The sequence below is a fragment of the Salvelinus alpinus genome, chromosome 27 (assembly GCF_045679555.1).
Source record: "Salvelinus alpinus chromosome 27, SLU_Salpinus.1, whole genome shotgun sequence".
NCBI classification, from domain to species: Eukaryota; Metazoa; Chordata; class Actinopteri; order Salmoniformes; family Salmonidae; genus Salvelinus; species Salvelinus alpinus.
Window position 1 is genome coordinate 17,525,191 of NC_092112.1, and position 25,984 is coordinate 17,551,174.

The 25,984-nt window shown below is 44.0% G+C and overlaps 1 protein-coding gene across 6 annotated transcripts in view; it reads left to right on the forward strand.

Moving 5' to 3' along the window:
• Positions 1–2,047: 2,047 nt before the first annotated feature.
• The window catches only part of LOC139556045 (rho-associated protein kinase 2-like), a 70,161-nt gene continuing 46,224 nt past the window's right edge, over positions 2,048–25,984 (forward strand). For 3 of the 6 annotated variants that reach the window (XR_011671060.1, XR_011671061.1, XM_071369527.1), the window contains exons 1-6: positions 2,049–2,885; positions 16,758–16,839; positions 20,672–20,772; positions 21,726–21,863; positions 21,967–22,227; positions 25,586–25,730. Coding sequence is in view for 4 of the 6 variants with exons in the window: in XM_071369527.1 (XP_071225628.1) it covers positions 2,787–2,885; positions 16,758–16,839; positions 20,672–20,772; positions 21,726–21,863; positions 21,967–22,227; positions 25,586–25,730 (826 nt within the window). In the remaining 2 variants the exon portion in view is untranslated. Of the gene's footprint in view, positions 2,886–16,757; positions 16,840–20,671; positions 20,773–21,725; positions 21,864–21,966; positions 22,228–25,585; positions 25,731–25,984 lie in introns of all 6 variants that reach the window. The other 3 variants (XM_071369526.1, XM_071369529.1, XM_071369528.1) reach the window with 3 other exon arrangements.

The following is a 25,984-nucleotide window of genomic DNA, read 5'->3' on the forward strand; positions in this document are numbered from 1 at the left end:
CCTTGGTTTCTAAAATGATTGCCTCGCCTGGTTCACCAACTACCTCTCTGATAGAGTTCAGTGTGTCAAATCGGAGGGCCTGTTGTCCGGACCTCTGGCAGTCTCTATGGGGGTGCCACAGGGTTAAATTCTCGGGCCAACTCCCTTCTCTGTATACATCAATGATGTCGCTCTTGCTGCTGGTGATTCTCTGATCCACCTCTATGCAGACGACACCATTCTGTATAACTTTGGCCCTTCTTAGGACACTGTGTTAACAAACCTCCAGACGAGCTTCAATGCCATACAACTCTCATTCCATGGCCTCCAACTGCTCTTAAATGCAAGCAAAACTAAATGCATGCTCTTCAACCGATCGCTTCCCGCAGTTGCCTGCCCATCCAGCATCACTACTCTGGACGGTTCTGACTTAGAATACGTGGACAACTACAAATACCTAGGTGTCTGGTTAGACTGTAAACTCCCCTTCCAGACTCATATTAAGCATCTCCAATCCAAAATTAAATCTAGAATCAGCTTCCTATTTCGCAACAAAGCATCCTTCACTCATGCTGCCAAACATACCCTCGTAAAACTGGCCATCCTACCGATCCTCGACTTCGGCGATGTCATTTACAAAATAGCCTCCAACACTCTACTCAACAAATGTGATGCAGTCTATCACAGTGCCATCCGTTTTGTCACCAAAGCCCCATATACTACCCACCACTGCGACCAGTATGCTCTCGTTGGTTGGCCCTCGCTTCATACTCGTCGCCAAACCCACTGGCTCCAGGTCATCTACAAGTCTCTGCTAGGTAAAGCCCCGCCTTATCTCAGCTCACTGGTCACCATAGCAGCACCCACACGTAGCACGCGCTCCAGCAGGTATATCTCACTGGTCACCCCCAAAGCCAATTCTTCCTTTGGCCGCCTTTCCTTCCAGTTCTCTGCTGCCAATGACTGGAACAAACAGCAAAAATCACTGAAGCTGGAGACTCATATCTCCATCACTAGCTTTAAGCACCAGCTGTCAGAGCAGCTCACAGATCACTGCACCTGTACATAGCCCATCTGTAAATAGCCCATCCAACTACCTCATCCCCATACTGTATTTATCGTGCTCCTTTGCACCCCAGTATCTCTACTTGCACATTCATCTTCTGCACATCTACCATTCCTGTGTTTAATTGCTATATTGTAATTACTTCGCCACCATGGCCTATTTATTGCCTTACCTCTCTTATCCTACCTCATTTGCACACACTGTATATAGATTTTCTACTGTATTATTGACTGCATGTTTGTTTACTCCATGTGTAACTCTGTGTTGTTGTATGTGCCGAACTGCTTTGCTTTATCTTGGCCAGGTCGCAGTTGTAAATGAGAACTTGTTCTCAACTAGCCTACCTGGTTAAATAAAGGTGAAATTTAAAAAATAAAGTGCATGTAATCTTCTGACCCACTGGAATTGTGATACAGTGAATTATAAGTGAAATAATCTGTCTGTAAACAATTGTTGGAAAAATTACTTGTGTTATGCACAAAGTAGATGTCCTAACCGACTTGCCAAAACTATAGTTTGTTAACAAGAAATTTGTGGAGGGGTTGAAAACGAGTTTTAATGACTCCAACCTAAGTGTATGTAAACTTCTGACTTCAACTGTATACGAAGTCCATAAAGGTTATGTATTTCTATCAAGTCAAAACCGGAACTGTAAAAGTATGATAGACATTTATAGAATAAATCATACCTAGTTTGATGTCTCTGTGACAAACGGTGAATTAGTTATTAATTTATACAGCTTTAAATCGCATTTTATAGATTGTATGTATTTCTATCAAATCAAAACTGAAATTTGTATTCAAAACAAATGTTGGAAAAGTATGCTAGACATTTATATAATACATAATACCTAGTTTGATGTTTCTGTGACAAACGGTGAATTAGTTATTGATTTTTACATTTGTAAATGGTTTTTGGCGAATGTCTGTTGAATATCTGTTGAATGTCCGAATGTGTGAATATAAAACCAACTTTACTTCTGTCTTTATGAGAACGAGCTGATCCAGTAGTCTAAAGCCAATAGCTACAAAATACTATTATTATAGTCACCAATAAGATAGTGACTATAATAATTAGCTTGCACCGCAAATGTGTCATCGGCTATGTATAGGTTAGTTAGAGGAGACTCACAGGCTAGTTACATGGCGACATCAGCATTCCAAAAATACTGGAAGTTGTGGCAAGCTCGGGCTGTGACCGTAAAAGAGATCAATGAGATAAGAGGAGAGGAATTCCTGTTTCAGTGAGTGCTTGTGGGTAACGATGTTCTGGGTTGTTCAGAGGACTGAATGTATGTGACTGGTGAAGACACCGAATATAAGTTATTGGTGAACCTGTTTCAATGAAGAAACTTGACATTTACAGCGACAAAATACAAGAGTAATGCTAGCGGAGTTTAGGAGCTTGAGACTCCACGATTTGGAACAGTGCGCCTAACAGGGATCTGGATGAGTCCGTTTTAAGTGGGAGATTCTGTCGGCATTTGAGTAGGAATACGCTCTTTAATGTCGAATAATATGCAGCGAAAACTCTGGCAATAAATTATTAACCAATTTATACCGTCAAAACAACGCTTGTTCCGCGGAGTTATCAGTTTATCGTTCAGCCAACCAGCAGCAAAATAGCGAGCGCTGCCCTACGGTGTTAAAGTGACACCGCAGGTATTGACCAAGTTGTTGTCGTGACATTTAAGGTTACCATCACATGCCATTGTCGGACCTGGATTGACTAAATTGCCATCATGTCGTCCGGAGCGGAGAAGAGGCTGGACACCCGGCTGAAAAAGTTGGAATCGCTGATCAGAGACCCGAAGTCGGCGTTAAACTTGGAGAGTTTACTGGTAAGTTTTTAACAACAGGACAACAACACAACAGTCAGAGAGAGGAGCAGCATGTATTTACAGTAGCATATCGTCCATCTATGAGTAGCTGATCAGTCAAAAGCCCAACTAATCTATTAGATGATGGTAGTCATTTTTCCTCTTTATCTTGGCTATTCAGGGATTTTGCCCCCAGGGTTAATTCACTCTTATAACATCTTGTGGGTGTGTAAAGCACATGTCAATAATTTAGTCCAATGCGGTACACTACCGTTACATGGAAGGACAAATGTTTTGCTATCAACCTATACAACTATAGTGATTTAGATTGAACAGAGCCTGAAGCAATACGGTTCCCATCATCTTGCTTTCCCCTCATACTAGAGGGACGATTGCACTTCATTGCATCAGGTGTATGGGACACAGATCTGAAAATCTGACACCAAGAGTAGGCCTATTTGCTAAGTCACCCTGTAGCAGGCTCAGGTGTTAAATAAGTACAAGAGGTGAGCAACCACCCATGTTTGTCTCCCTGACAGTTAGCAACCTCCTCTGCTTGGACAAGGTGACCACCTGGCTGGCGGCCATTTTAGAACTTGACCTATCAAGGAATGCACCGCCAATCTCTCAGAAAGCAACCTTGTGTGGATGCAGCTCATTGTTAGCTGATGTCAGGCGATAGGGGAGTCACTAGGTGTTTGTTCTAGCGTGTTATCAGTGCATTCATTTGACCTAACCTCAGCACACCCCCCTTAGCCTCAGGCCTAATGCCCTGAATCTATGGTATATCCAGAGTTTTGGATCATAAAAAACATGCTCAGTAGGCCTCTATAACATCTCGACTATAATTTACCTATAATACAGTCAGGCATTTTTATTTTTTGGTGGCACACTTAATTTGCTAAACAATGAAGCGCTTTAAAATAATTCACAGAAAAATGTCTAGACTGGATGAACATGCTTTTCTAGATGAGCATGTAGTCACTATCCATTCTCCTCATTCCATGTCTAGTTCAGTTCACAGATGTGATGCTTTAACTTGAGGAAATGGTTTAGGATTACACCTCAGTTTTGGATTCAACAAGTCAAATCAGTAGACCTACACACTCTTATAATCTCTTTCAATCCCTCCCCCATAACTCCCATGAGTGGATTTAACAGGGTTGGAAGAAACAGATTATGTGTAGGCAGATTGTTAGGCATATTAGGTCATTATGAGATTATGGAAGAAACAGATTATGTGTAGGCAGATTGTTAGGCATATTAGGTCATTATGAGATTATGGAAGAAACAGATTATGTGTAGGCAGATTGTTAGGCATATTAGGTCATTATGAGATTATGGAAGAAACAGATTATGTGTAGGCAGATTGTTAGGCATATTAGGTCATTATGAGATTATGTGTAGGCAGATTGTTAGGCATATTAGGTCATTATGAGATTATGGAAGAAACAGATTATGTGTAGGCAGATTGTTAGGCATATTAGGTCATTATGAGATTATGGAAGAAACAGATTATGTGTAGGCAGATTGTTAGGCATATCAGGTCATTATGAGATTATGGAAGAAACAGATTAGCTAGCTAACGCCATAGTCTGACTGACTCAGCTGGGCCTGTATGTGTCTGAGTAGGAGGACTGATTTAGGATCAGTTTTGCCTTTTCAATCACAATGAATAAAACCTGATCCTAGATCAGCACTTCTACATAGAGTCCATAGAGGATCTACTCTTGAGTGGTTGGTGGGTAAGAAAAAGTGTCATGTGCTCCACAGACATTGATAACAAACCCATACTTTATCTACAACATCAGCATACTGCAAGTAGAGCGATTGGAAGTTTGTTGTGGTACACCCAGTACATATGATGATATAGACTATGACCTTAGTAGCTACACAAGAATGGAAGCTACCAGACAGTGTATCAGAGGAAGCTATTGAATGGATATGCCTATAAAATGGAAGAAGATTTAAAGGGACACGTCAGGATTTTGGCAATGAAGCCATTTTATCTACTTCCCTAGAGTCAGATGAACTCGTGGATACAATTTTTATGTTTCTGTGTGCAGTTTGAAGGAAGTTGCTAACTAGCATTAGAACAATGACTGGAAGTCGATGGTAACAGCTAGCATGCTTAAGGGAAAGGGGGATACCTAGTCAGTTGTCCAACTGAATGTATTCAACTGAAATGTGTCTTCCGCATTTAACCCAACCCCTCTGAATCAATGAGGTGCTAAGTGGTAGCATGCTAGGTATCCACTATAGGTTTCAATCATTGTGTTGTTATTTTGGGTTGTCATGAGTCACTGTGAGAGGAAGGCTAATTGAAACCCTCACAATAGACCAATAGTGTGATCTAGGACTGTCATGGATCCAAATATGGGCATTGTATTTTACACTATAGGCTAGTTGCTATTCCAGCTATGCTAAGCCTCTCTTATTCAACCATTCCTAAGTTAAGTTGTTTTTTTACAATGATAATACATGTTTATTGTGATCAATTAATCAATTATCCCTCAATCCACCTCAGTTAAAGGAATAGTTTGGGATTTTGGCAATTAAGCCAATGCTAGCTGATCCCTTAGACTTTCTGTCATTGTTTGGGGACCAGCATGCCTCATTGTTAGCCCTACAGAGCTGGGTTCTGTTCAGTAAGGCACAGCATAGCAAAACATTTCACAACGGAACACTAAAACCTTTGTTCTTATTGGACAAGTTCAGATAGCAGTACATCCCAGTTTCATTCTTTATCAAAACGTTTCCACCCAACTAGCCTAAACACGAACCTGTTTTTGTATCATCCAGTGCCCTCATATCACTAAGTTTACCCAACTGATAGCTTACCGCTCTTGTGATTTTAAAAAGATAGTTAGAAATCGCCCCAGAAACTACCTTCAAACTGCACGCAGAGACCTATAAATCGTATCCATGAGTTCATCTAACTCTGCCAAAATCTCAAACTATCCCTTTAAATCACAAGAGCGGTAGGCTATCAGCTGATTCAACTTAGTGATATGAGGACACTGGATGATACCAAAACAGGCTAGTGTCTACGTTAGTTGACTGACAACGTTTTGTTGAAAGTGAAACTGGGATGTACTGCTATCTGAACTTGTCCAATAAGACCGCAAAATGTTTTGCTAATGTTTTGCTATGCTGTGCTTTACTGAACAAGTCTCTGTAGAAGGCCTAAAAATGAGTCATGCTGGCCCCCGCTGCAGGGCACCACACCTCAGGAAGCTGGAAGCACATCCTGGCATTGAGCATGGAGATAACCCACCCTGACCACACAGTACTATTTCCTGTTTGTTTACGCTTGTTTTGGTGTAGTCGCTGGCACTCATCGTTTGTGAGGAAAACAAGCAGGAATACACGTTTCAATGAGACGTGTGTCTCCTGAGTAATTTTACCAGTCTGCTTGTCCCTGTATTTGTTTTATATACTCATCTTACATTCAGTCAAAATGTACAGACAGGCCTGGAAGGAGGTTTGTGAGGGAAATGTGATAGCGATAAAACTTTAAAGGGTCAAGTCCTAAAGCATGAAACGCACAGAGAATCTAACTGCTGATAGGTACCTACCACAGAGACCTTTCCTTCTCTTGCTAGAACAAAAGACGTACCTGCTGCGTACCGACGAACCTGACCTTTCTACTTTCAGAATCGCAATGCTCGGCAGTGGCCGACAACTTGACTTTGAGCAAATCAGAGAGCACATCAACCTCCACGTGGGGGAGCTGACAAGAGTGACAAGAAAAAGGCAGAGGGCACTTTTTCCGGTCTAAGCCACCCACCTTTTCATCAAAACTATAAAGCTGCATAATAGATTTATTTTTTCTAGAACAAGTCTTTACATATAGCTAAGTTTGCCTAGCTAGCACAGCAACTAGCTAGCTAGCAAATCATGTTAACCATTTAGCTAATGTTAGCCTGCTAGCTAAAAATGTATCTATGGGTTGTATGCGATGATGGAAGGTGAAATTGTTTGTCATCTTGCTAGCTAGTTACAGTGCCTTCGGAAAGTATTCAGACCCCTTCACTTTTTCCACATTTTGATGTGTGCCTTATTCTAAAATTCATGAAATAAAACAATTTCCTCATCCATCTACACACAATACCCCATAATGACAAAGCAAAAACAGGTTTTTAGAAATTAACACATTTATTAAAAGCAAAAAAACAGAACCTTATTTACATAAGTATTCAAACCCTTTGCTATGAGACAGGGATTTGAGCTCAGGTGCATCCTGTTTCCATTGATCATCCTTGATATTTCTACAACTGGAGTGCAGTCCACTTGTGGTAAATTCAATTGATTGGACATGATTTGGAAAGGCATACACGTGTCTATATAAGGTCCCACAGTTGACAGTGCATGTCAGAGCAAAAACCAAGCTATGAGATCAAAGGATTTGTCCGTAGAGCTCAGAGACAGTATTGTGTCGAGGCACAGATCTGGGGAAGGGTACCAAAGCATTTCTGCTATATTGAAGGTCCCCAAGAATACAGTGGCATCATTCTTAATGGAAGAAGTTTGGAATCACCAAGAGTCTTCCTAGAGCTGGCCAAGTTGAGCAATCGGCGGAGAAGGGCCTTGGTCAGGGAGGTGACCAAGAACCCGACGATCACTCTGATAGAGCTCTATAGAGTACCTCTGTGGAGATGGGAGAACCTTCCAGAAGGACAACCATCTCTGCAGCACTCCACCAATCAGGCCTTTATGGTAGAGTGGCCAGACAGAAGCCACTCCTCAGTAAAAGGCACATGACAGCCCGCTTGGAGTTTGCCAAAAGGAACCTAAAACCTCGGAAGCTGATCCGAGATCTATTCGAAGAACCTCCCTAAAGTCTAGAACCACAAACAGATAGGACAACCGCCAACATAAAACACTGCACGTTCTTTTTAAAGATCCTTACTGTCATTTTATTTTTTGTAATTTGAAATAGATTTCTAAGTCTTTTTGTAAATGATTGTAAAGCCCAATATGGAACCAGCTTCGAAACAAGATTCTCTGGTCTGATGAAACCAAGATTAAACTCTTTGGCCTAAATGCCAAGCATCACGTCTGGAGGAAACCTGGCACCATCCCTACGGTGACGCATGGTGGTGGAAGCATGCTCTGGGGATGTTTTTCAGTGGCAGGGACTGGGAGACTAGGATCGAGGCAAAGATGAACGGAGCAATGTACAGAGATCCTTGATGAAAACCTGCTCCAGAGTGCGCAGTACCTCAGACTGGGGCGACGCTTCACCTTCCAACATGACAACGACCCTAAGCACACAGCCAAGACAACGCAGGAGTGGCTTCGGTAAAAATGTCTGAATGTCCTTGAGTGTCCCAGCCCAAGCCAGGACATGAACCCGGTCGAACATCTCTGGAGAGACCTGAAAATATCTGTGCAGCAACGCTCCCCATCCAACCTGACCAAGCTTGAGAGGATCTGCAGAGAAGAATGGGAGAAACTCCCCAAATACAGGTGTGCCAAGCTTGTAGAGTCATACATACCCAAGAAGACTCAAGGCTGTAATAAGTGCCAAAGGTACTTCAACAAAGTACTGAGTAAAGGGTTTGAATACTTATGTAAATGTGATATTTCAGTTTTTTTATGTTTAATAAATTAGCAAAAATGTCAAGCAGCTTTGTCATTATGGGGTATTGTGTGTTGATTGATGAGGGGGGAAGAAACAATGTAAAACTTTTTCAAATAAGGCTGTAACCTAACAAAGTTTAAAAAGTCAAGGGATCTGAATACTTTCCGAAGGCACTGTATATTTGTAAAGAAAAAAAAATGTAATTCACCTTCATATAACCAGGTAAGCTAGTTGAGAACAAGTTCTCATTTACAACTGTGACCTGGCCAAGATAAAGCAAAGCAGTGCGACACAAACAACAGAGTTACACATGGAATAAACAAGCGTACAGTCAATAACAAAATAGAAAAAAAGTATATATATACAGTGTGTGCAAATGGCGTGAGGAGGTAAGGCAATAAGTAGGCCATAGTAGCAAAGTAATTACATTTTAGCAGATTAACTCTGCAGTGATCGATGAGCAGATGATGATGTGCAAGTAGTGATACTGGTGTGCAAAAGAGCAGAAAAGTAAATTAAAAACAATATGGGGATGAGGTAGGTGGATTTGGTGGGCTATTTACAGATGGACTATGTACAGCTGCAGTGATCGGTTGTACAGCTGATGTTTAAAGTTAGTGACGGAAATGTAAGTCTCCAGCTTCAGCGATTTCTGCAATTCATTCCAGTCACTGGCAGCAGAGAACTGGAAGGAAAGGCGGCCAAAGTAGGTGCTGGCTTTGGGGATGTGAGTGAGATATACCTGCTGGAGCGCATGCTACGGGTGGGTGTTCATATCGTGACCAGTGAGCTGAAGTAAGGCGGAGCTTTACCTAGCATAGATTTATAGATGACCTGGAGCCAGTGGGTCTGGCGACGAATATGTAGCGAGGGCCAGCCGGCTAGAGCATACAGGTCGCAGTGGTGGGTGGTATATGGGCTTTGGTAACAAAACGGATTGCACTGTGATAGACTGCATACAGTTTGCTGAGTAGAGTATTGGAAGCTATTTTGTAGATGACATCGCCGAAGTCGAGGATTGGTAGGATAGTCAGTTTTACGAGGGTATGTTTGGCGGCGTGAGTGAAGGAGGCTTTGTTGCGAAATAGGAAGCCGATTCTAGATTTGATTTTGAATTGGAGATGTTTGATATGAGTCTGGAAGGAGAGTTTATCAGTCTAGCCAGACACCTAGGTATTTGTAGTTGTCCACATATTCTAGGTCAGAACCGTCCAGAGTAGTGATGCTAGTCGGCGGGCGGGTGCGGGCAGCGACCGGTTGAAAAGCATGCATTTGGTTTTACTAGCGTTTTAAGAGCAGTTGGAGGCCACAGAAGGAGTGTTGTATGGCATTGAAGCTCGTTTATACAGAATGATGTCGTCTGCGTAGAGGTGGATCAGGGAATCGCCCGCAGCAAGAGCGACATCGTTGATATATACAGAGAAAAGAGTCGGCCCGAGAATTGAACCCTGTGGTACCCCCATAGACTCCCAGAGGTCCGGACAACAGGCCCTCCGATTTGACACACTGAACTCTGTTTGCGAAGTAGTTGGTGAACCAGGTGAGGCAGTCATTTGAGAAACCAAGGCTATTGAGTCTGCCGATAAGAACACGGTGATTGACAGAGTCGAAAGCCTTGGCCAGGTCGATGAAGACGGCTGCACAGTACTGTCTTTTATCGATGGCGGTTATGATATCGTTTAGTACCTTGAGCGTGGCTGAGATGCACCCATGACCAGCTCTGAAACCGGATTGTACAGCGGAGAAGGTACGGTGGGATTTGAGATGGTCAGTGATCTGTTTATTAACTTGGCTTTTGAAGACTTTAGAAAGGCAGGGCAGGATGGATATAGGTCTATAACAGTTTGGGTCTAGTGTCACCCCCTTTGAAGTGGGGGATGACTGCGGCAGCTTTCCAATCTTTAGGGATCTCGGATGTTACGAAAGAGGTTGAACAGACTGGTAATAGGGGTTGCAACAATGGCGGCGGATAATTTTAGAAAGAGAGGGTCCAGATTGTCTAGCCCAGCTGATTTGTACAGGTCCAGGTTTTGCAGCTCTTTCAGAACATCTGCTATTTGGATTTTGGTGAAGGAGAAGCTGGGGAGGCTCGGGCATGTAGCTGCGGGGGGTGCGGAGCTGTTGGCCGAGGTTGGAGTAGCCAGGTGGAAGGCATGGCCAGCCGTAGAGAAATGCTTATTGAAATGTTCGATTATCATGGATTTATCGGTGGTGACCGTGTTACCTAGCCTCAGTGCAGTGGGCAGCTGGGAGGAGGTGCTCTAGTTCTCCATGGACTTTACTGTGTCCCAAAACTTTTGGGAGTTGGAGCTACAGGATGCAAATTTCTGTTTGAAAAAGCTAGCCTTTGCTTTCCTGACTGACTGTGTGTATTGATTCCTGACTTCCCTGAACAGTTGCATATCGCGGGGACTATTCAATGCTATTGCAGTCCGCCACAGGAGGTTTTTATGCTGGTCAAGGGCATTCAGGTCTGGAGTGAACCAAGAGCTATATTTGTTCTTAGTTCTACATTTTTTGAAAGGGGCATGCTTATTTAAGATGGTGAGGAAATTACTTTTATAGAACGACCAGGCATCCTCGACTGTGTGCTAAAGCAGTGAGTAAAACAAACTTAGGGAGGAGGCTTCTGATGTTAGCATGCATGAAACCAAGGCTTTTTCATTTACAGAAGTCAACAAATGAGAGTGCCTGGGGACACGCAGGGCCTGGGTTAAGAGAATAAAGACAGAGAATAAAAGGAGCAGATATCTGGGCGTGGTAGAATAGATTCAGGGTATAATGTGCAGACAGGGGTATGGAGGAGGTAAGCCCAGGCACTGAGTGATGATAAGAGAGGTAGCATCTCTGGACATGCTGGTTATACTGAGTGAGGTCACCGCATGTGTGGGGGGTGGGACAAAGGAGGTATCTAAGGCATGTACGGCGGGACTAGGGGCTCCGCAGTAAACTAAAACAATGATAATTATCCTTAACAACAGTATAAAAGGCATATTGACGTTTGAGAGAGACATAAAGTGAGGCATAAAGCAATCACAGGTGTTGATTGGGAGAGCTAGGTTAGACAACAATGGGTAAGACAACAGCAGCTAATCAGCTAAGACAACAACAAAAGGTAAAATGGCTATAAATGGGCAGAGAGGGTCGGTTAACTACACACAGTGCCTGAGTTCGGGGCTAGGGCTGACAGATAAACAAAGTGGAGTACCGTGATATATGAACAGTCCAGCAGGCATCAGCTATGTAGCCAATTGATCATAGGGTCCGCAGGGTAGTCGTTGCTACGCTAGCACGCGGGAGACATGGCGTCTAAAGTTAGCAGGCCGGGGTAAGTAGAAGCGTCTGCTCCGACTTCGGGCTCAGCGGATGGAATTACGTCTGCTGACCAGTCGTGGTGGTACGGTGAGGCGCTGTGTGGACAATGGGATCGGGCCAGATGGCGGAAGAGGTATTGTAGTTGTAGTAATTTAGTTTGCTAGCCGGGAGATGCGCCTGGCTCAGGGCTAGCTTCGGGGCTGGGTCACTCGGTGGCAGCTAGCTAGCTGTGATGATTAGGAGTAATGGTCCAGCGTTTACGGCAGGATTCCGGCATTGTAGTGGAGAAAAACAGTCCGATGCTGGCAGGTATTATCGAGGCTAAAAAACGTCTGGTACCTGTGCAGAGGGTAAAGGCCGCTAGCAGTGGCTAACAATGACTAAATAGCTAGTAGCTAATTCGCTGCTTAACTTCTGATGGCTAGCAACTGATGGAGGTTTGGGCTATAAGGTCTAAAAAAACAAATTGCGGATCCGTGTCACATTGAGTGAGGCGGGTTACCGGGAGGTATATTTAATTTAAAAATGTAAAAGAGATTGAAAAACAAATTGAAATGTATACAAAAAAGACGAAAAAATACAAAAAGTAACGAGAGGACGACAAACCACGTCTGCACTGCTACGCCATCTTGGAATTTGGCTGTATTGGAATATAGCTGTGGAATCTGGCTAGTATCAACAAGGGTTTTCTACAACAATAGCAACAGTAGCTCAGTTACAGTAACTAGTAGGGCTGCAGGATTTGGACAAAATATCTAATTGTGATATTTTTTGGGGGGGGCATATATTGCAATTGCAATTTATGAATTGCAATTTTTAAACACTTGAGTGTTAACTTGTTAATTCCATCAGACATGGTTAAAACAACAGTCACTTCTAAAATGAGATCATATTCTGAATAAATACCGCAGCTAACCGAGTGAAAAATATTTTCCAACATTGTTATAGGCTGCATATTTTAGCATTATTACACCTACATATTAACAAACAAACGTTTAACATGATTATCAAAATATAGTGTGCTATAAGCACAGTACTTAATAATTAATTAATAACATTGAGTTTATTTTATCATTAGGCCTATGATTTCTTAAATTAAGTTAATTATTTATTCAGGCAGCCATAGGCTGCAGATGGAATAGGAAGCTTATGATTGTGTATAAGTAAACTCAATCATTATTATAATTGAATTATAAGTCAGTGCCTTAACCTACCAGTTGCAAGGTGCAGCCAGTGTCCAAAACATTGTAGTCTGGTCCACTCATTCAACGCTACATTCAATGTTTCAACTTCTCCCTTCATTTTGTTATACAGTGTTGGGATGGCGACTTGGGAAAAATATCTGCGAGATGGAATCTTGTATCTCCTGTCAGCTTGTTTATCATCTTCTTGAAGCTCTTTGCTGACTGTGTAGATAGGAGCCATGTCTTTGGTTATGTTATAGGGATAGCCTCCGTGATTTCTATGTGTCTGTGGGATGTTTTATATTCAAATTATTGAATACATTTGCAGTGTTGTCGCCACAACTCTGAGACACTTTTTGCACAACATCTGCATTTGGTCGCTTTGCCTATAGCCAAAATACTGCCATACTCAGTAGCAGTGTGTGAGTAAAATCACCAGGGAAGCCAAGCCAGGTGGAAAAAAATACATATTACAACCTATGTGTTGTGATAATTGCGTTGTTTGCTCTATAACCTGTTAGTTCAATCATATGTTACAGCAAACAGTTACATGACCTACATGTTTCTGCCACTTTTGTACCACAAAACAACTATTGAGTTACCGCAAGTCATAAAGAAAACAAGCACTGACTACATTATCCAACACCCTTTCAACAGCATCTAGTCAACTATGCTTAGTCTAATACAGTAACAACTAAAATAAATGATTTAGTCCAATCAAAGTAAGCTGAATATGATGTGGAATAATACATCTAGCTACATTTTAAACTTCCATCGTCTCAGGCCAGGGGCACAATGCATGAATTTATATTTGGATCCGAATTGCTGTCATCATTGTCCAGTACAGAGAATTAAGTATAACCACAAGTCAAAATCCCTATCTTCATCCATGGCTAGTTTAGGAAAGAGACGATTTTAGCTAGCTGGCTAGCCACCGGAGGACAACAACGCAACGATTCAATGACATTTGTCTTCTGATGTGATTGGTGTGAAGCCAAATCTAAACTGGCTTCCCTTCCCTTGTGCCAGGACCGTTCACAGCAGAGCTCACTCAGTTTAGGCACGCTACGGGCGGCAACAATGTCATACTCTTTTTGACCAGACAGCATCAGATAGATGGGCTACACATACTGAGACAGAGGGGCGCTGTTTCGTTCGCTAGGATGCTTTCTCCGGTGAGATACATTCAGTCTTGCGAATTGAGGGACATTTATGAAACCCAGAGAGATAAAAGGTAAATAATTTTGTATGTTTTTTTCCCTTGGTACATTTTTTTGGGAAGCCTGGCTCACTTTAGCATCCATGAATACATGCCACTAGCCATACCACTGAAGATGCGCCCTTCTTTGGCACTATATCAACGGTCCTGTTAGCACTAGCAGCACTCATGTTTCCGACAAGCACTCTGAGGTATAGCCGTTCTCTCCTCACCAGCATCTAACTGCGCGCTCTATGCGGGGACACTTGTTATGGGACAGCATGTGCATGCCATGCAGAGAGTGAGAGAAACCGCATGTGATTGGTCAGCATCCTCTGCATGTAGAGAGGGAATGATGGGGTCTAGTTTATCTAATTGGAGGAGGTACCGTAGTCTAGTTTTTGTTGTTGTATTAACGGATAGTCTAAAAAAGGAGAGAATCACAGCCTACAGGAGGGTAGCTCTCCAGGAACAGGCTCTCCGACCATCAAGCAACAGACAGACATGCATTGCCAAACACCACTACTGCCACCTTCTGGTTTGGAGTATTTTAACAAGGCTGAGTGGCTATTGACTTCAAGGTCATTGCTGTGTGAACACGAGATTGGCTGCCGAAACTGTTCAGAGTTTCTAAGTAGCCAAACGTTTGAGAGTCCTACTGGTGTGTCTGAGCCATTTGATGAGTACTCTGGATGTAGATTTAGGATTCGTCACTATTACAAATAGAATACATGCAGTCAATGACAAAATGTACTGCGTCGCAGACCCACACAGCCGCTAAAATTAAATGGACCCTGAGCTCCTAGAAATGCTGGGTCAAGTCAGAGAACTGTTCAATAAACCATTATAGCCTCTGAGCCCCGGGTCTATTTCCACACACCCGGCCTGCACCAGGGGACATCTCTCTCGCTCCCTTTTTCTTTCTCTCACTCTCTTTAGCTCTCTCTCCCTCTCTCTGTGTCTCTCTCTCTTTAAGCCCCCCTCCCTCTCTCTTTAAGCCCCCCTCCCTCTCTCTTTAAGCCCCCCTCCCTCTCTCTTTAAGCCCCCCTCCCTCTCTATTTAAAGGCTAGGAATTGTTCCACATGCCAGGGAGAGCCGTCCTAGACCTGGCCACTCACATGGCTGGAGTTAAGGGGGGACATGACGCTGTGAGGACACCCTCCCTTCCCCCTAGTTGACTCCACTTGACCTTCCCTCCACATTCCTGGGGGTAATAACTTGAAATGTTTCAAAACTTTTTCTTCCTACTAAACCCATGGTCTTAAGGAGTCCCTCACCACCCACACATCCCCCTTGTGTGTGGGTGTGGTATTTATAAACTACCCTCTCTCTATATACTACCAGCCGGCTGTGGTGGAGTGTAGACATGACCTGGAAAGGATAGGCAGGTGGTCTGCCTTATATCACTATGACTTGTTTTGGAAGGAGATGTTGAATGACCATGCCCAGAAGGCCATCCCTCTGGGAGGTTGTTGAATGACCATGCCCAGAAGGCCAGCCCTCTGGGAGGTTGTTGAAATGCCATGCCCAGAAGGCCATCCCTCTGGGAGGTTGTTGAAATGCCATGCCCAGAAGGCCATCCCTCTGGGAGGTTGTTGAAATGCCATGCCTAGAAGGCCATCCCTCTGGGAGGTTGTTGAAATGCCATGCCTAGAAGGCCATCCCTCTGGGAGGTTGTTGAATGACCATGCCCAGAAGGCCATCCCTCTGGGAGGTTGTTGAATGACCATGCCCAGAAGGCCATCCCTCTGGGAGGTTGTTGAATGACCATGCCCAGAAGGCCATCCCTCTGGGAGGTTGTTGAAATGCCATGCCCAGAAGGCCATCCCTCTGGGAGGTTGTTGAAATGCCATGCCCAGAAGGCCATCCCTCTGGGAGGTTGTTGAAATGCCATGCCCAGAAGGCCATCCCTCTGGGAGGTTGTTGAAATGCCATGCCTAGAAGGCCATCCCTCTGGGAGGTTGTTGAAATGCCATGCCTAGAAGGCCATCCCTCTGGGAGGTTGTTGAATGACCATGCCTAGAAGGCCATCCCTGTTACCCCCTACATCAAAGGCAGAACTCCACATTAGTCAGTGTGTCATTTGCTTGTTATTCTGTCTATTAGCAGACTCATCTTCTCTCCCAGCTGTGTTGCATTTGGGAGAACACTGCTATGGAGGGCAATAAGAGATATTGATTTCATTAGCCTAGTCATTTTGACCTTTTTTATGAATTCATTTGATGGTATAAATCATTGAGTTGTTTGCTGGAGATGAGAAAGAAGACAGAGGCTATGTTCCATTGTCCATGCTAGCGTACGACTTAGAATGCATGCCCAGCCCAATACATTGCTTCATTCTAAGTCATATGACTGTTTGGATATCGGAACACAGACCGTTTTGGTTAAAAAGATTTAAAACTGATAGGGATATTTCAGCAATTTTACATATTTTGATCATGAGCTTTCAAGGTAAGTAAACAAATGTCAAAACATGTAATCACTGAACTTTCCCTTTAAGCTTGTATTTAGCAGGTGAACAGAATTATTGGCTTAATTAGATTCTAATAACGCATGAAAACCATTTCAAACACATTCAATTGATTGGATTTATTTGACTTTTTCCGCAGGATTCCATGAATGCCTTGGCCCTGGATTTGGACTACCCGGCGCTACGGAAAAACAAAAACATAGACGCCTTCTTAAACAGATGTAAGATATATCATTGCTTCGAGGCAGACCTTGGTAATAAGATGCTTTGCATTATCTGAGGTAGCAAGAAAGAAGGAGATGGCAAAAGCAAGCAAGTGTGATGTATGCGTTGCTATGGTGATTCAGAAACAGTGCAAATCAACATCCAGTAGAAAACGACGCTGTCAAAAGTTAAAATATTTGAACTCAGGTGCCAAGTCCCATCTACCGTGGCGGCTGATGGCATTCACTGCCAGGTTCAACGGCATTTACCTTCGTGCTCTCATTTACCTTCGTGCTCTCATTTACCTTCGTGCTCTCATTTACCTTCGTGCTCTCATTTACCTTCGTGCTCTATCTTGTACCATCTAAACGCAGCTGAAGCATAGAGATATCCAGAGCACATAAATGTTGCTATATGAGTTGGGACTGGTAAAATGAAGTGGTATAGAGTTAGCTCGACTTCATATCTCCTTAATTCCTGGCTACTTTCAACATTCTAATCCATTGTCATCCTTAGGGTGCATTTGTAAATTCACTCGGGTGTGTCAGTGCTCTCTGGGCCGTACATAATTCAGTGCGTTGTCAGATAGTCCTTGTGTAAATTCAGAGCGTTTCGCTCTCAGGAGTGTTCCGGGCAAAACATTGGACGCTCTGGCTGAGGAGTAGGGTTTATCCGAGCATTCTGACCTTACAGCAGCAGTCAAGTACACAAGCTAACTGGCTAAAGTTGCTTAGCTTCAAGCAAAGCAAATCAAGCAAATCAAATCAAACGATATTTGTCACATACAACAGGTGTAGACCTTAGTGAAATGCTTACTTACAAGCCCTTAAACAACAATGCAGTTTTAAGAAAAATAAGTGATAAGTAAAAAATTAAAAGTAAGTCTCTGCAGTAGCAGAGAGAACAGTCTATGACTAGGGTGGCTGGTGTCTTTGACAATTCTTAGGGCTTTCCTCTGACACCGCCTGGTATAGAGGTCCTGGATGGTAGGAAGCTTGGCCCCAGTGATGTACTGGGCCGTACACACTACCCTCCATAGTGCCTTGCGGTCGGAAGCCGAGAAGTTGCCATACAAGGCAGTGACGCAACCAGTCAGGATGCTCTCGATGGGACAGATTAATAACCTTTTGAGGATCTGAGGACTCATGCCAAATCTTTTCAGTCTCCTGAGGGGGAATAGGCTTTGTCGTACCCTCTTCACGACTGTCTTGGTGTGTTTGGACCATGATAGTTTGTTGGTGATGTGGACACCAAGGAACTTGAAGCTCTCAACCTGCTCCACTATACCCCCATCGATGAGAATGGTGGCGTGCTCAGTACTACTTTTCCTGTAGTCCACAATCATCTCGTTTGTCTTGATCATGTTGAGGGAGAGGTTGGTATCCTGGCACAACACGGCCAGGTCTCTGACCTCCTCCCTGTATGCTGTCTCATCATTGTCTGTGATCAGGCCTACCACTGTTGTGTCATCGGCAAACTTGATGATGATGTTGGAGTTGTGCCTGGCCATGCAGTCATGAGTGAACAGGTGGTACAGGAGGGGACTGAGCACGCACCCCTGAGGGGCCCCCGTGTTGAGGATCAGCATTGCGGATGTGTTGTTACCTACCCTCACCACCTGGGTGTGGCCCATCAGGAAGTCCAGGATCTTGTTTAGTCCCAGGGTCCTTAGCTTAGTGATGAGCTTTGAGGGCACTATGGTGTTGAACGCTGAGCTGTAGTCAATGAATAGCATTCTCACATAGGTGTTCCTTTTGTCCAGGTGGGAAAGGGCAGTGTGGAGTGCAATAGAGATGGCATCATCTGTGGATCTGTTGGGGCGGTATGCAAATTGGAGTGGGTCTAGGGTTTCTGGGATAATGGTGTTGATGTTAGCCATGACGAGCATTTCAAAGCACTTCATGGCTACAGATGTGAGTGCTACGGGTCGGTTGTCATTTAGGCAGGTTACCTTAGTGTTCTTGGGCACGGGGACTATGGTGTTCTGCTTGAAACATGTTGGTATTACAGACTGTCAGGGAGAGGTTGAAAATGTCAGTGAAGACACTTGCCAGTTGGTCAGCGCATGCTCAGAGTACACGTCCTGGTAACCCGTCTGGCCCAGCGGCCTTGTGAATGTTGACCTGTTTAAGTCTTACTCACATCGGCTATGGAGAGCATGATCGCACAGTCTTCCGGAACAGCTGGTGCTTGCATGCATGCTTCAGTGTTACTTGCCTCGAAACAAGCATAGAAGTAATTTAGCTCATCTGGTAGGCTCGTGTCACTGGGCAGCTCGCGGCTGTGCTTCCCTTTGTAGTCTAATAGTTTGCAAGCCCTGCCACATCCAACGAGTGTTGGAGCCGGTGTAGTACAATTCAATGTTAGTCCTGTATTGACGCTTTATTGATTGATTGTTCGTCGGAGGGCATAGCGGGATTTCTTATAAGCTTTTGGGTTAGAGTCCTGCTCCTTGAAAGCGGCAGCTCTACCCTTTAGCTCAGTGCGGATTTTGCCTGTAATCCATGGTTACTGGTTGGGGTATGTACGTACGGTCACTGTGGTGGACGTCATTGATGCACCTATTGATGAAGCCAGTGACTGATGTGGTGTACTCCTCAATGCCATCGGAAGAATCCCGGAACATATTCCAGTCTGTGCTAGCAAACAGATTGGCACAAATTCCAGACACAAATCAAAAGCTTGGGACTAAAATGGTGATCTGCATTTTTGTCAATTTAATTATTGACATAGCTTTGTTCTGTTTAATGTTCTCAAACTATATAGTACTTTTAATACCCCAATTCATGTTAAGTTCAAAAGAATGCAATATCAAAATTGCTGACTTGGGGAATGGACTCTACAAGGTGTCTGAAGCATTCCAAAGGGATTCTGGCCCATGTTTACTCCAATAATGTGTCAGGTTGGCTGGATGTCCTTTGGGTGGTTGACAATTCTTGATACACACTGGAAACTGTTGAGTGTGGAAAAACCCAGTAGCGTTGCAGTTCTTGACACAAACTGGTGCGCCTGACACCTACTATCATACCCTGTTCGAAGGATATTTTGTCTTGCCCATTCACCTTCTGAATGGCACACATACAATCCATGTCTCAATTGTCTCAAGGTTTAAAAATCCTTCTTTAACCTGTCTCCTCCCCTTCATCTACACTGATTTTAAAGTGACAAGGGACATCAATAAGGGGTCATAGCTTTCATCCAGATTCACCTGGTCAGTCTATGTCATGGAAAGAGCCTGTGTCCTTAATGTTTTGTACACTCAGTGTAGGTCCAAGCTCTCATAATGAGAGAAGAAGATATTCTGATCATTTTACTAGTGACTGTCACCGTGCTACTGGCAACAATTGAATTCCGTTTTTAGCCGCTGTTTACTGACACCTGTCATAAGAATTAAGTGTGTTCGTAAATTGATCAATTATTCTGCACTCGGGTGCACTGTTGAACAAGAGTGTTCTGCCATTGGATTGTTTTGCCAGTGTGAATGGAGAACCTCTCCCTTAGTTACAGGTTTATAACAATTAACTACAGTTTCTGTATCAACCCTACCTTGCAATATTTCATATCAGAAGACTATATAATAACCAGTATGAAACCCGACCCAAAACATATATCACCCTTACTGTAGCAATTATTAACACAACACAGGTAGACGAGCAAGTTAATGTAAAGTTTTATCAACCTTCTTGCCTCTAACTAGCATCCACATGGAGGTAACTAACCACTGGTACAACTGCAAAGGTATTTGACCTCTGTGAGGCCTTTGCTGACCTCTCCTTTGAACGCAATTTTTGCGTGGGCTTCTGTTGCCATGGTAACCCATTTGACCTCTGACCTCTGTCTGTCCTGTAGATGAGAAGGCCATGGTTAAGATGCGGGACCTGCAGTTGAAACTGGAGGACTTTGACAAGGTCAAGATGATCGGCAGAGGAGCCTATGGAGAGGTGCAACTGGTGAGAAACTCCCTCCGTGTGTTTGTGGCACAAAGATACAATGATATGCAAACAGATTAAGAACATTTACATTCCTCACTGCCTGTGTGAGCTCTTGCGTTCGTGTCTCCCCCTTCCAGGTGCCTGCCTGTCTGTTCGTCTTTGTGTATTTTTCAGGTTCTGTGTACCTTGTAATGAAGGCATGTTTAGACAGGTCGTGTGTGTGTGTGTGTGTGTTGGAAAGATGAATTTTGTGTCTGAAGTCTTGTGTGAAGAGCTGGGCTGGTCGATCCGTGTGTACATGTTGTTCTGTGGGTGTGTGTTATAATGTTGTTTTTTTGTGTGTTCATGTTGTTTGCAGAACGTTATGTTATCAAGGGTCTTCAATGGCATTATCTGCAACTTTGTGTCACAGTCAAAGTGACATTGTATCTCTACTGGTGACTGTTATGTTATGAATGTGTGTTTACACTGCTTTCTTTTGGCGGTTTCCCTCGTAAAAGACATCTTGAATCTCAGTAGCGTCTACTACTTGTATAAATAAAGTGTGTGTGTGGCCGTGTGTGTGTGTGTAATCGTATACCTCGTCATCTTAATCTCTTAATTTTAAAGACTCAATCATGGACACTCTTACTGACAGTTGTGGCTGCTTTGCGTGATGTATTGTTGTCTCTACCTTCTTGCCCTTTGTGCTGTTGTCTCTGCCCAATAATGTTTGAACCATGTTTTGTGCTGCTGCCATGTTGTCATGTTGTGTTGCTGCCTTGCTATGTTGTTGTCTTATGTCTCTATGTAGTGTTGTCTCGTCATGATGTGTGTTTTGTCCTTTTAATCCCAGCCCCGGTCCCCGCAGGAGGCCTTTTGCCTTTTGGTAGGCCGGCATTGTAAATAAGAATTTGTTCTTAACTGACTTGCGTAGTTAAATAAAGGTGAAATAAAAAATTACAAAATAAAATGTACCTCCCCTCCTCCAGGTCCGTCACAAGGCGTCTCAGAAGGTGTACGCCATGAAACAGCTGAGCAAGTTTGAGATGATCAAACGCTCTGACTCCGCCTTCTTCTGGGAGGAGAGAGACATCATGGCCTTCTCCAACAGTCCCTGGGTCGTCCAGGTGAGGGAGAGAGACGTACACTCATACACGTACAGTACACACACCTCTCACATACTCCAAATGTCAGTCAAGCTGTTATTGTTGTGATATGTGTGTTTTCCAGCTGTGCTGTGCTTTCCAAGACGACCTCCACCTGTACATGGTGATGGAGTATATGCCTGGTGGAGATCTGGTCACCCTGACCATGAACTACGACATGCCAGAGAAGTGGGTCCGTTTCTACACTGCCGAGGTGGTGCTGGCTCTAGATGCAATCCACTATATGGGTTTCATCCACCGCGATGTGAAACCGGACAACATACTACTGGACCAAAATGGCCACCTCAAGCTGGCTGACTTTGGCACCTGCATGAAGATGGACTCTGTGAGTTTGCAGGGGAGTTGGAGAATTGGCTGAGGGTCTAGGGCAGTGCTACCTGGTCCTGGGGAGCCAAAGGTGTTTGCATTTAGTTTTTTTCACTAACACAGCTGATTCAAGAATCAACTCGTCATCAAGCCTTCACTTGAATCAGGTGTGTTAGTTCTAAGGCAAAAAACCTAAATGTGCACCCCTTCTGGTCCCCAGGAGCAGGACTGGGACTGGGGGTTTTCTGAGTGAGACTCCATCCTAACCCGAAATGGTCTTATGGTAATTCTGTCTGAAACACCAAACTCAAGCCCTAGACCTTACTTTTTTTCCTGCTTTCTTCTGTAACTTAATTCTAACATGAGCTAATTTTAGACTATTTCCAAGGCGATGAACTGTCTACTGCTAAAATCTGGGTTTGGGGGAATTTCACTGCTCCAGTGCGCCACCATGTGGGCAGATTTTGAATTGTTTAGTGTCAATTTCCACATAGAAAGTCCATCAGGTTAATTTGCTGAATCGTGATTTACAGGACAGGTAAGCTGTGCCAAAAAGCTCTTTGACAAATTTAATGGGCCAGTTTCCCAGACACATCCTGACCAACCTGCCCTCTAAATACACCTCTGCTGTCTTCAACCAGGATCTCAGCGATCAATTCCTCATTGCCTGCGTGCGTACTGGGTCTGCGATCAAACGACCACCCCTCATCACTATCAAACGCTCCCTAAAACACTTCAGAGACTAGGCCTTTCTAGTCGACCTGGCCCGGGTATCCTGGAAGGATATTGACCTCATCCCGTCAGTAGAGGATGCCTGGTAGCTCTTGCTCTTCAAAAGTGCTTTCCTCCCCATCTTAAATAAGCATGCCCCATTCAAAAAATGTAGAACTAAGAACAGATATAGCCCTTGGTTCACCCCAGACTTGACTGCCCTTGACCAGCACAAAAACATCCTGTCGTGTTCTGCATTAGCATCGAATAGCCCCCGCGATATACAACTTTTCAGGGAAGTCAGGAACCAATATACTCAGTCAGTTAGGAAAGCTAAGGCTAGCTTTTTCAAACAGAAATTTGCTTCCTGTAGCACTAATTCCAAAAGGTTTTGGGACACTGTAAAGTCCATGGAGAATTAGAGCACCTCCTCCCAGCTGCCCACTGCACTAAGGATAGGAAACACTGTCACCACTGATAAATCTACAATAATCGATAATTTCAATAAGCATTTTTCCATGGCTGGCCATGCTTTCCACCTGGCTACCCCCCCCCCCCCCCCTGCTTTTCCTTCACCCAAATCTAGACAGCTGATGTTCTGAAAGAGCTGCAAAATCTGGATCCTACAAATCAGATGGGCCAGACAATCTGGACCTATAAAAATTATCCGCAGAAATTGTTTCAACCCCTATTACTAGCCTATTCAACCTCTCTTTCGTGTCGTCCAAGATCCCCAAAGATTGGAAAGCTGCTGCGGTCATCTTCTCTTCAAAGGGGGAGACACTCTAGACCCAAACTGCTACAGACCTATATCTATCCTACCCTGCCTTTCTAAAATCTTCGAAAGCCAAGTTAATAAACAGATCACCAACCATTTCGAATCCCACCTTACCTTCTCCACTATGTAATCTGGTTTCCGAGCTGGTCATGGCTGAACCTTAGCCACGCTCAAGGTCCTAAACGATATCATAACCGCCATTGATAAAAAACAAGTACTGTGCAGCCGTCTTCATCGACCTGGCCAAGGCTTTCGACTCTGTCAATCACCACATTCTTATCGGCAGACTCAATAGCCTTGGTTTCTCAAATGACTGCCTCGCCTGGTTAACCAACTACTTCTCAGATAGAGTTCAATGTGTCAAATCGGAGGGCCTGTTGTCCGGACCTCTGGCAGTCTCTATGGGGGTGCCACAGGGTTCAATTCTCGGGCCGACTCTTTTCTCTGTATATATCAATGATGTCGCTCTAGCTGCTGGTGATTCTCTGATCCACCTCTACGCAGACGACACCATTCTGTATACATCTGGCCCTTCTTTGGACACTGTGTTAACAAACCTCCAAACGAGCTTCAACGCCATACAACACTCCTTCCGTGGCCTCCAACTGCTTTTAAATGCTAGTAAAACTAAATGCATGCTTTCAACCGATTGCTGCCCGCAACCTCCCTCGCCGACTAGCATTACTACTCTGGACGGTTCTGACTTAGAATATGTGGACAACTACAAATACCTAGGTGTCTGGTTAGACTGTAAACTCTCCTTCCAGACTCACATTAAGCATCTCCAATCCAAAATTAAATCTAGAATCGGCTTCCTATTTCGCAACAAAGCCTCCTTCACTCATGCCCCCAAACATACCCTCGTAAAACTGACTATCCTACCGATCCTTGACTTCGGCGATGTCATTTACAAAATAGCCCCCAACACTTTACTCAGCAAATTGGATGCAGTCTATCACAGTGCCATCCGTTTTGTCACCAAAGCCCATATACTACCCACCACTGCGACCTGTATGCTCTCGTTGGCTGACCCTCACTACATATCTGTCGCCAAACCCACTGGCTCCAGGTCATCTAAGTATTTGCTAGGTAAAGACACGCCTTATCTCAGCTCACTGGTCACCATAGCAACACCCACACGCTCCAGCAGGTATATCTCACTGGTCATCCCCAAAGCCAACACTTCCTATGGCCGCCTTTCCTTCCAGTTCTCTGCTGCCAATGACTGGAACGAATTGAAAACATCTCTGAAGCTGGAGTCTTTTATCTCCCTCTCTAACTTTAAGCATCAGCTGTCTGAGCAGCTTACCGATCACTGTACCTGTACATAGCCAATCTGTAAATAGCACACCTGACTACCTCATCCCCATATTATTACTTACCCTCTTGCTCTTTTGTACCCCAGTATCTCTACTTGCACATCATCATCTGCACATCTGTCACTCCAGTATTAATGCTAAATTGTAATTATTTTCACCTCTAGGGCCTATTTATTGCCTACCTCCCTACTCTTCTACATTTGCTCACACTGTACATTGTCTATTTTTCTTTTCTTTTGTGTTATTGATTGTACGTTTGTTTATGTCTAACTTTGTTGTTTTTGTCGCACTGCTTTGCTTTATCTTGGCCAGGTTGTAGTTGTAAATGAGAACTTGTTCTCAACTGGCCTACCTGGTTAAATAAAAATAAAACACAGATTAGGCTTAGTCCTGGACTAAAAATCATGTAGAGTCACCATTAAAAGTGCTTCTTACTCAAGGACTAGGCTTAATCTGTGTCTGGCACACTGGCCCAATATGTTTCACTGTTTAGGTTACCTGCTTTAACGATGTCTCTGTCTGCCTGTCTCCCCGCCTGCCTCTCCGTCTGTCCTTCTCTCTCATTCCAGACAGGCATGGTCCACTGTGAAACAGCGGTGGGGACTCCGGACTACATCTCTCCTGAGGTGCTCAAGTCCCAGGGGGGGGACGGCTACTACGGCCGCGAGTGTGACTGGTGGTCCGTGGGGGTGTTCATCTTTGAGATGCTGGTCGGTGAGTGAGTTTGTCTGGACCTGAATCAGAACGGTGTTCAGGATGTCAATTGGACCGTTGACCTGCTAATGTTAATTCTTTTAGTTTTGTCATTTGGATTGGCGCTAAGCTACTAAAGATGGTTTGATTAACCCCGCTCGGGTGATATGCCTGAGACCTCAAGACTTGTGTTAGCTCCCTGAGCTAATGTCTTGGATTTAGCTCAGCGGGCTAACAGTCTTGTGGCATGCCGTACACCTAGGTTTAAACACAGT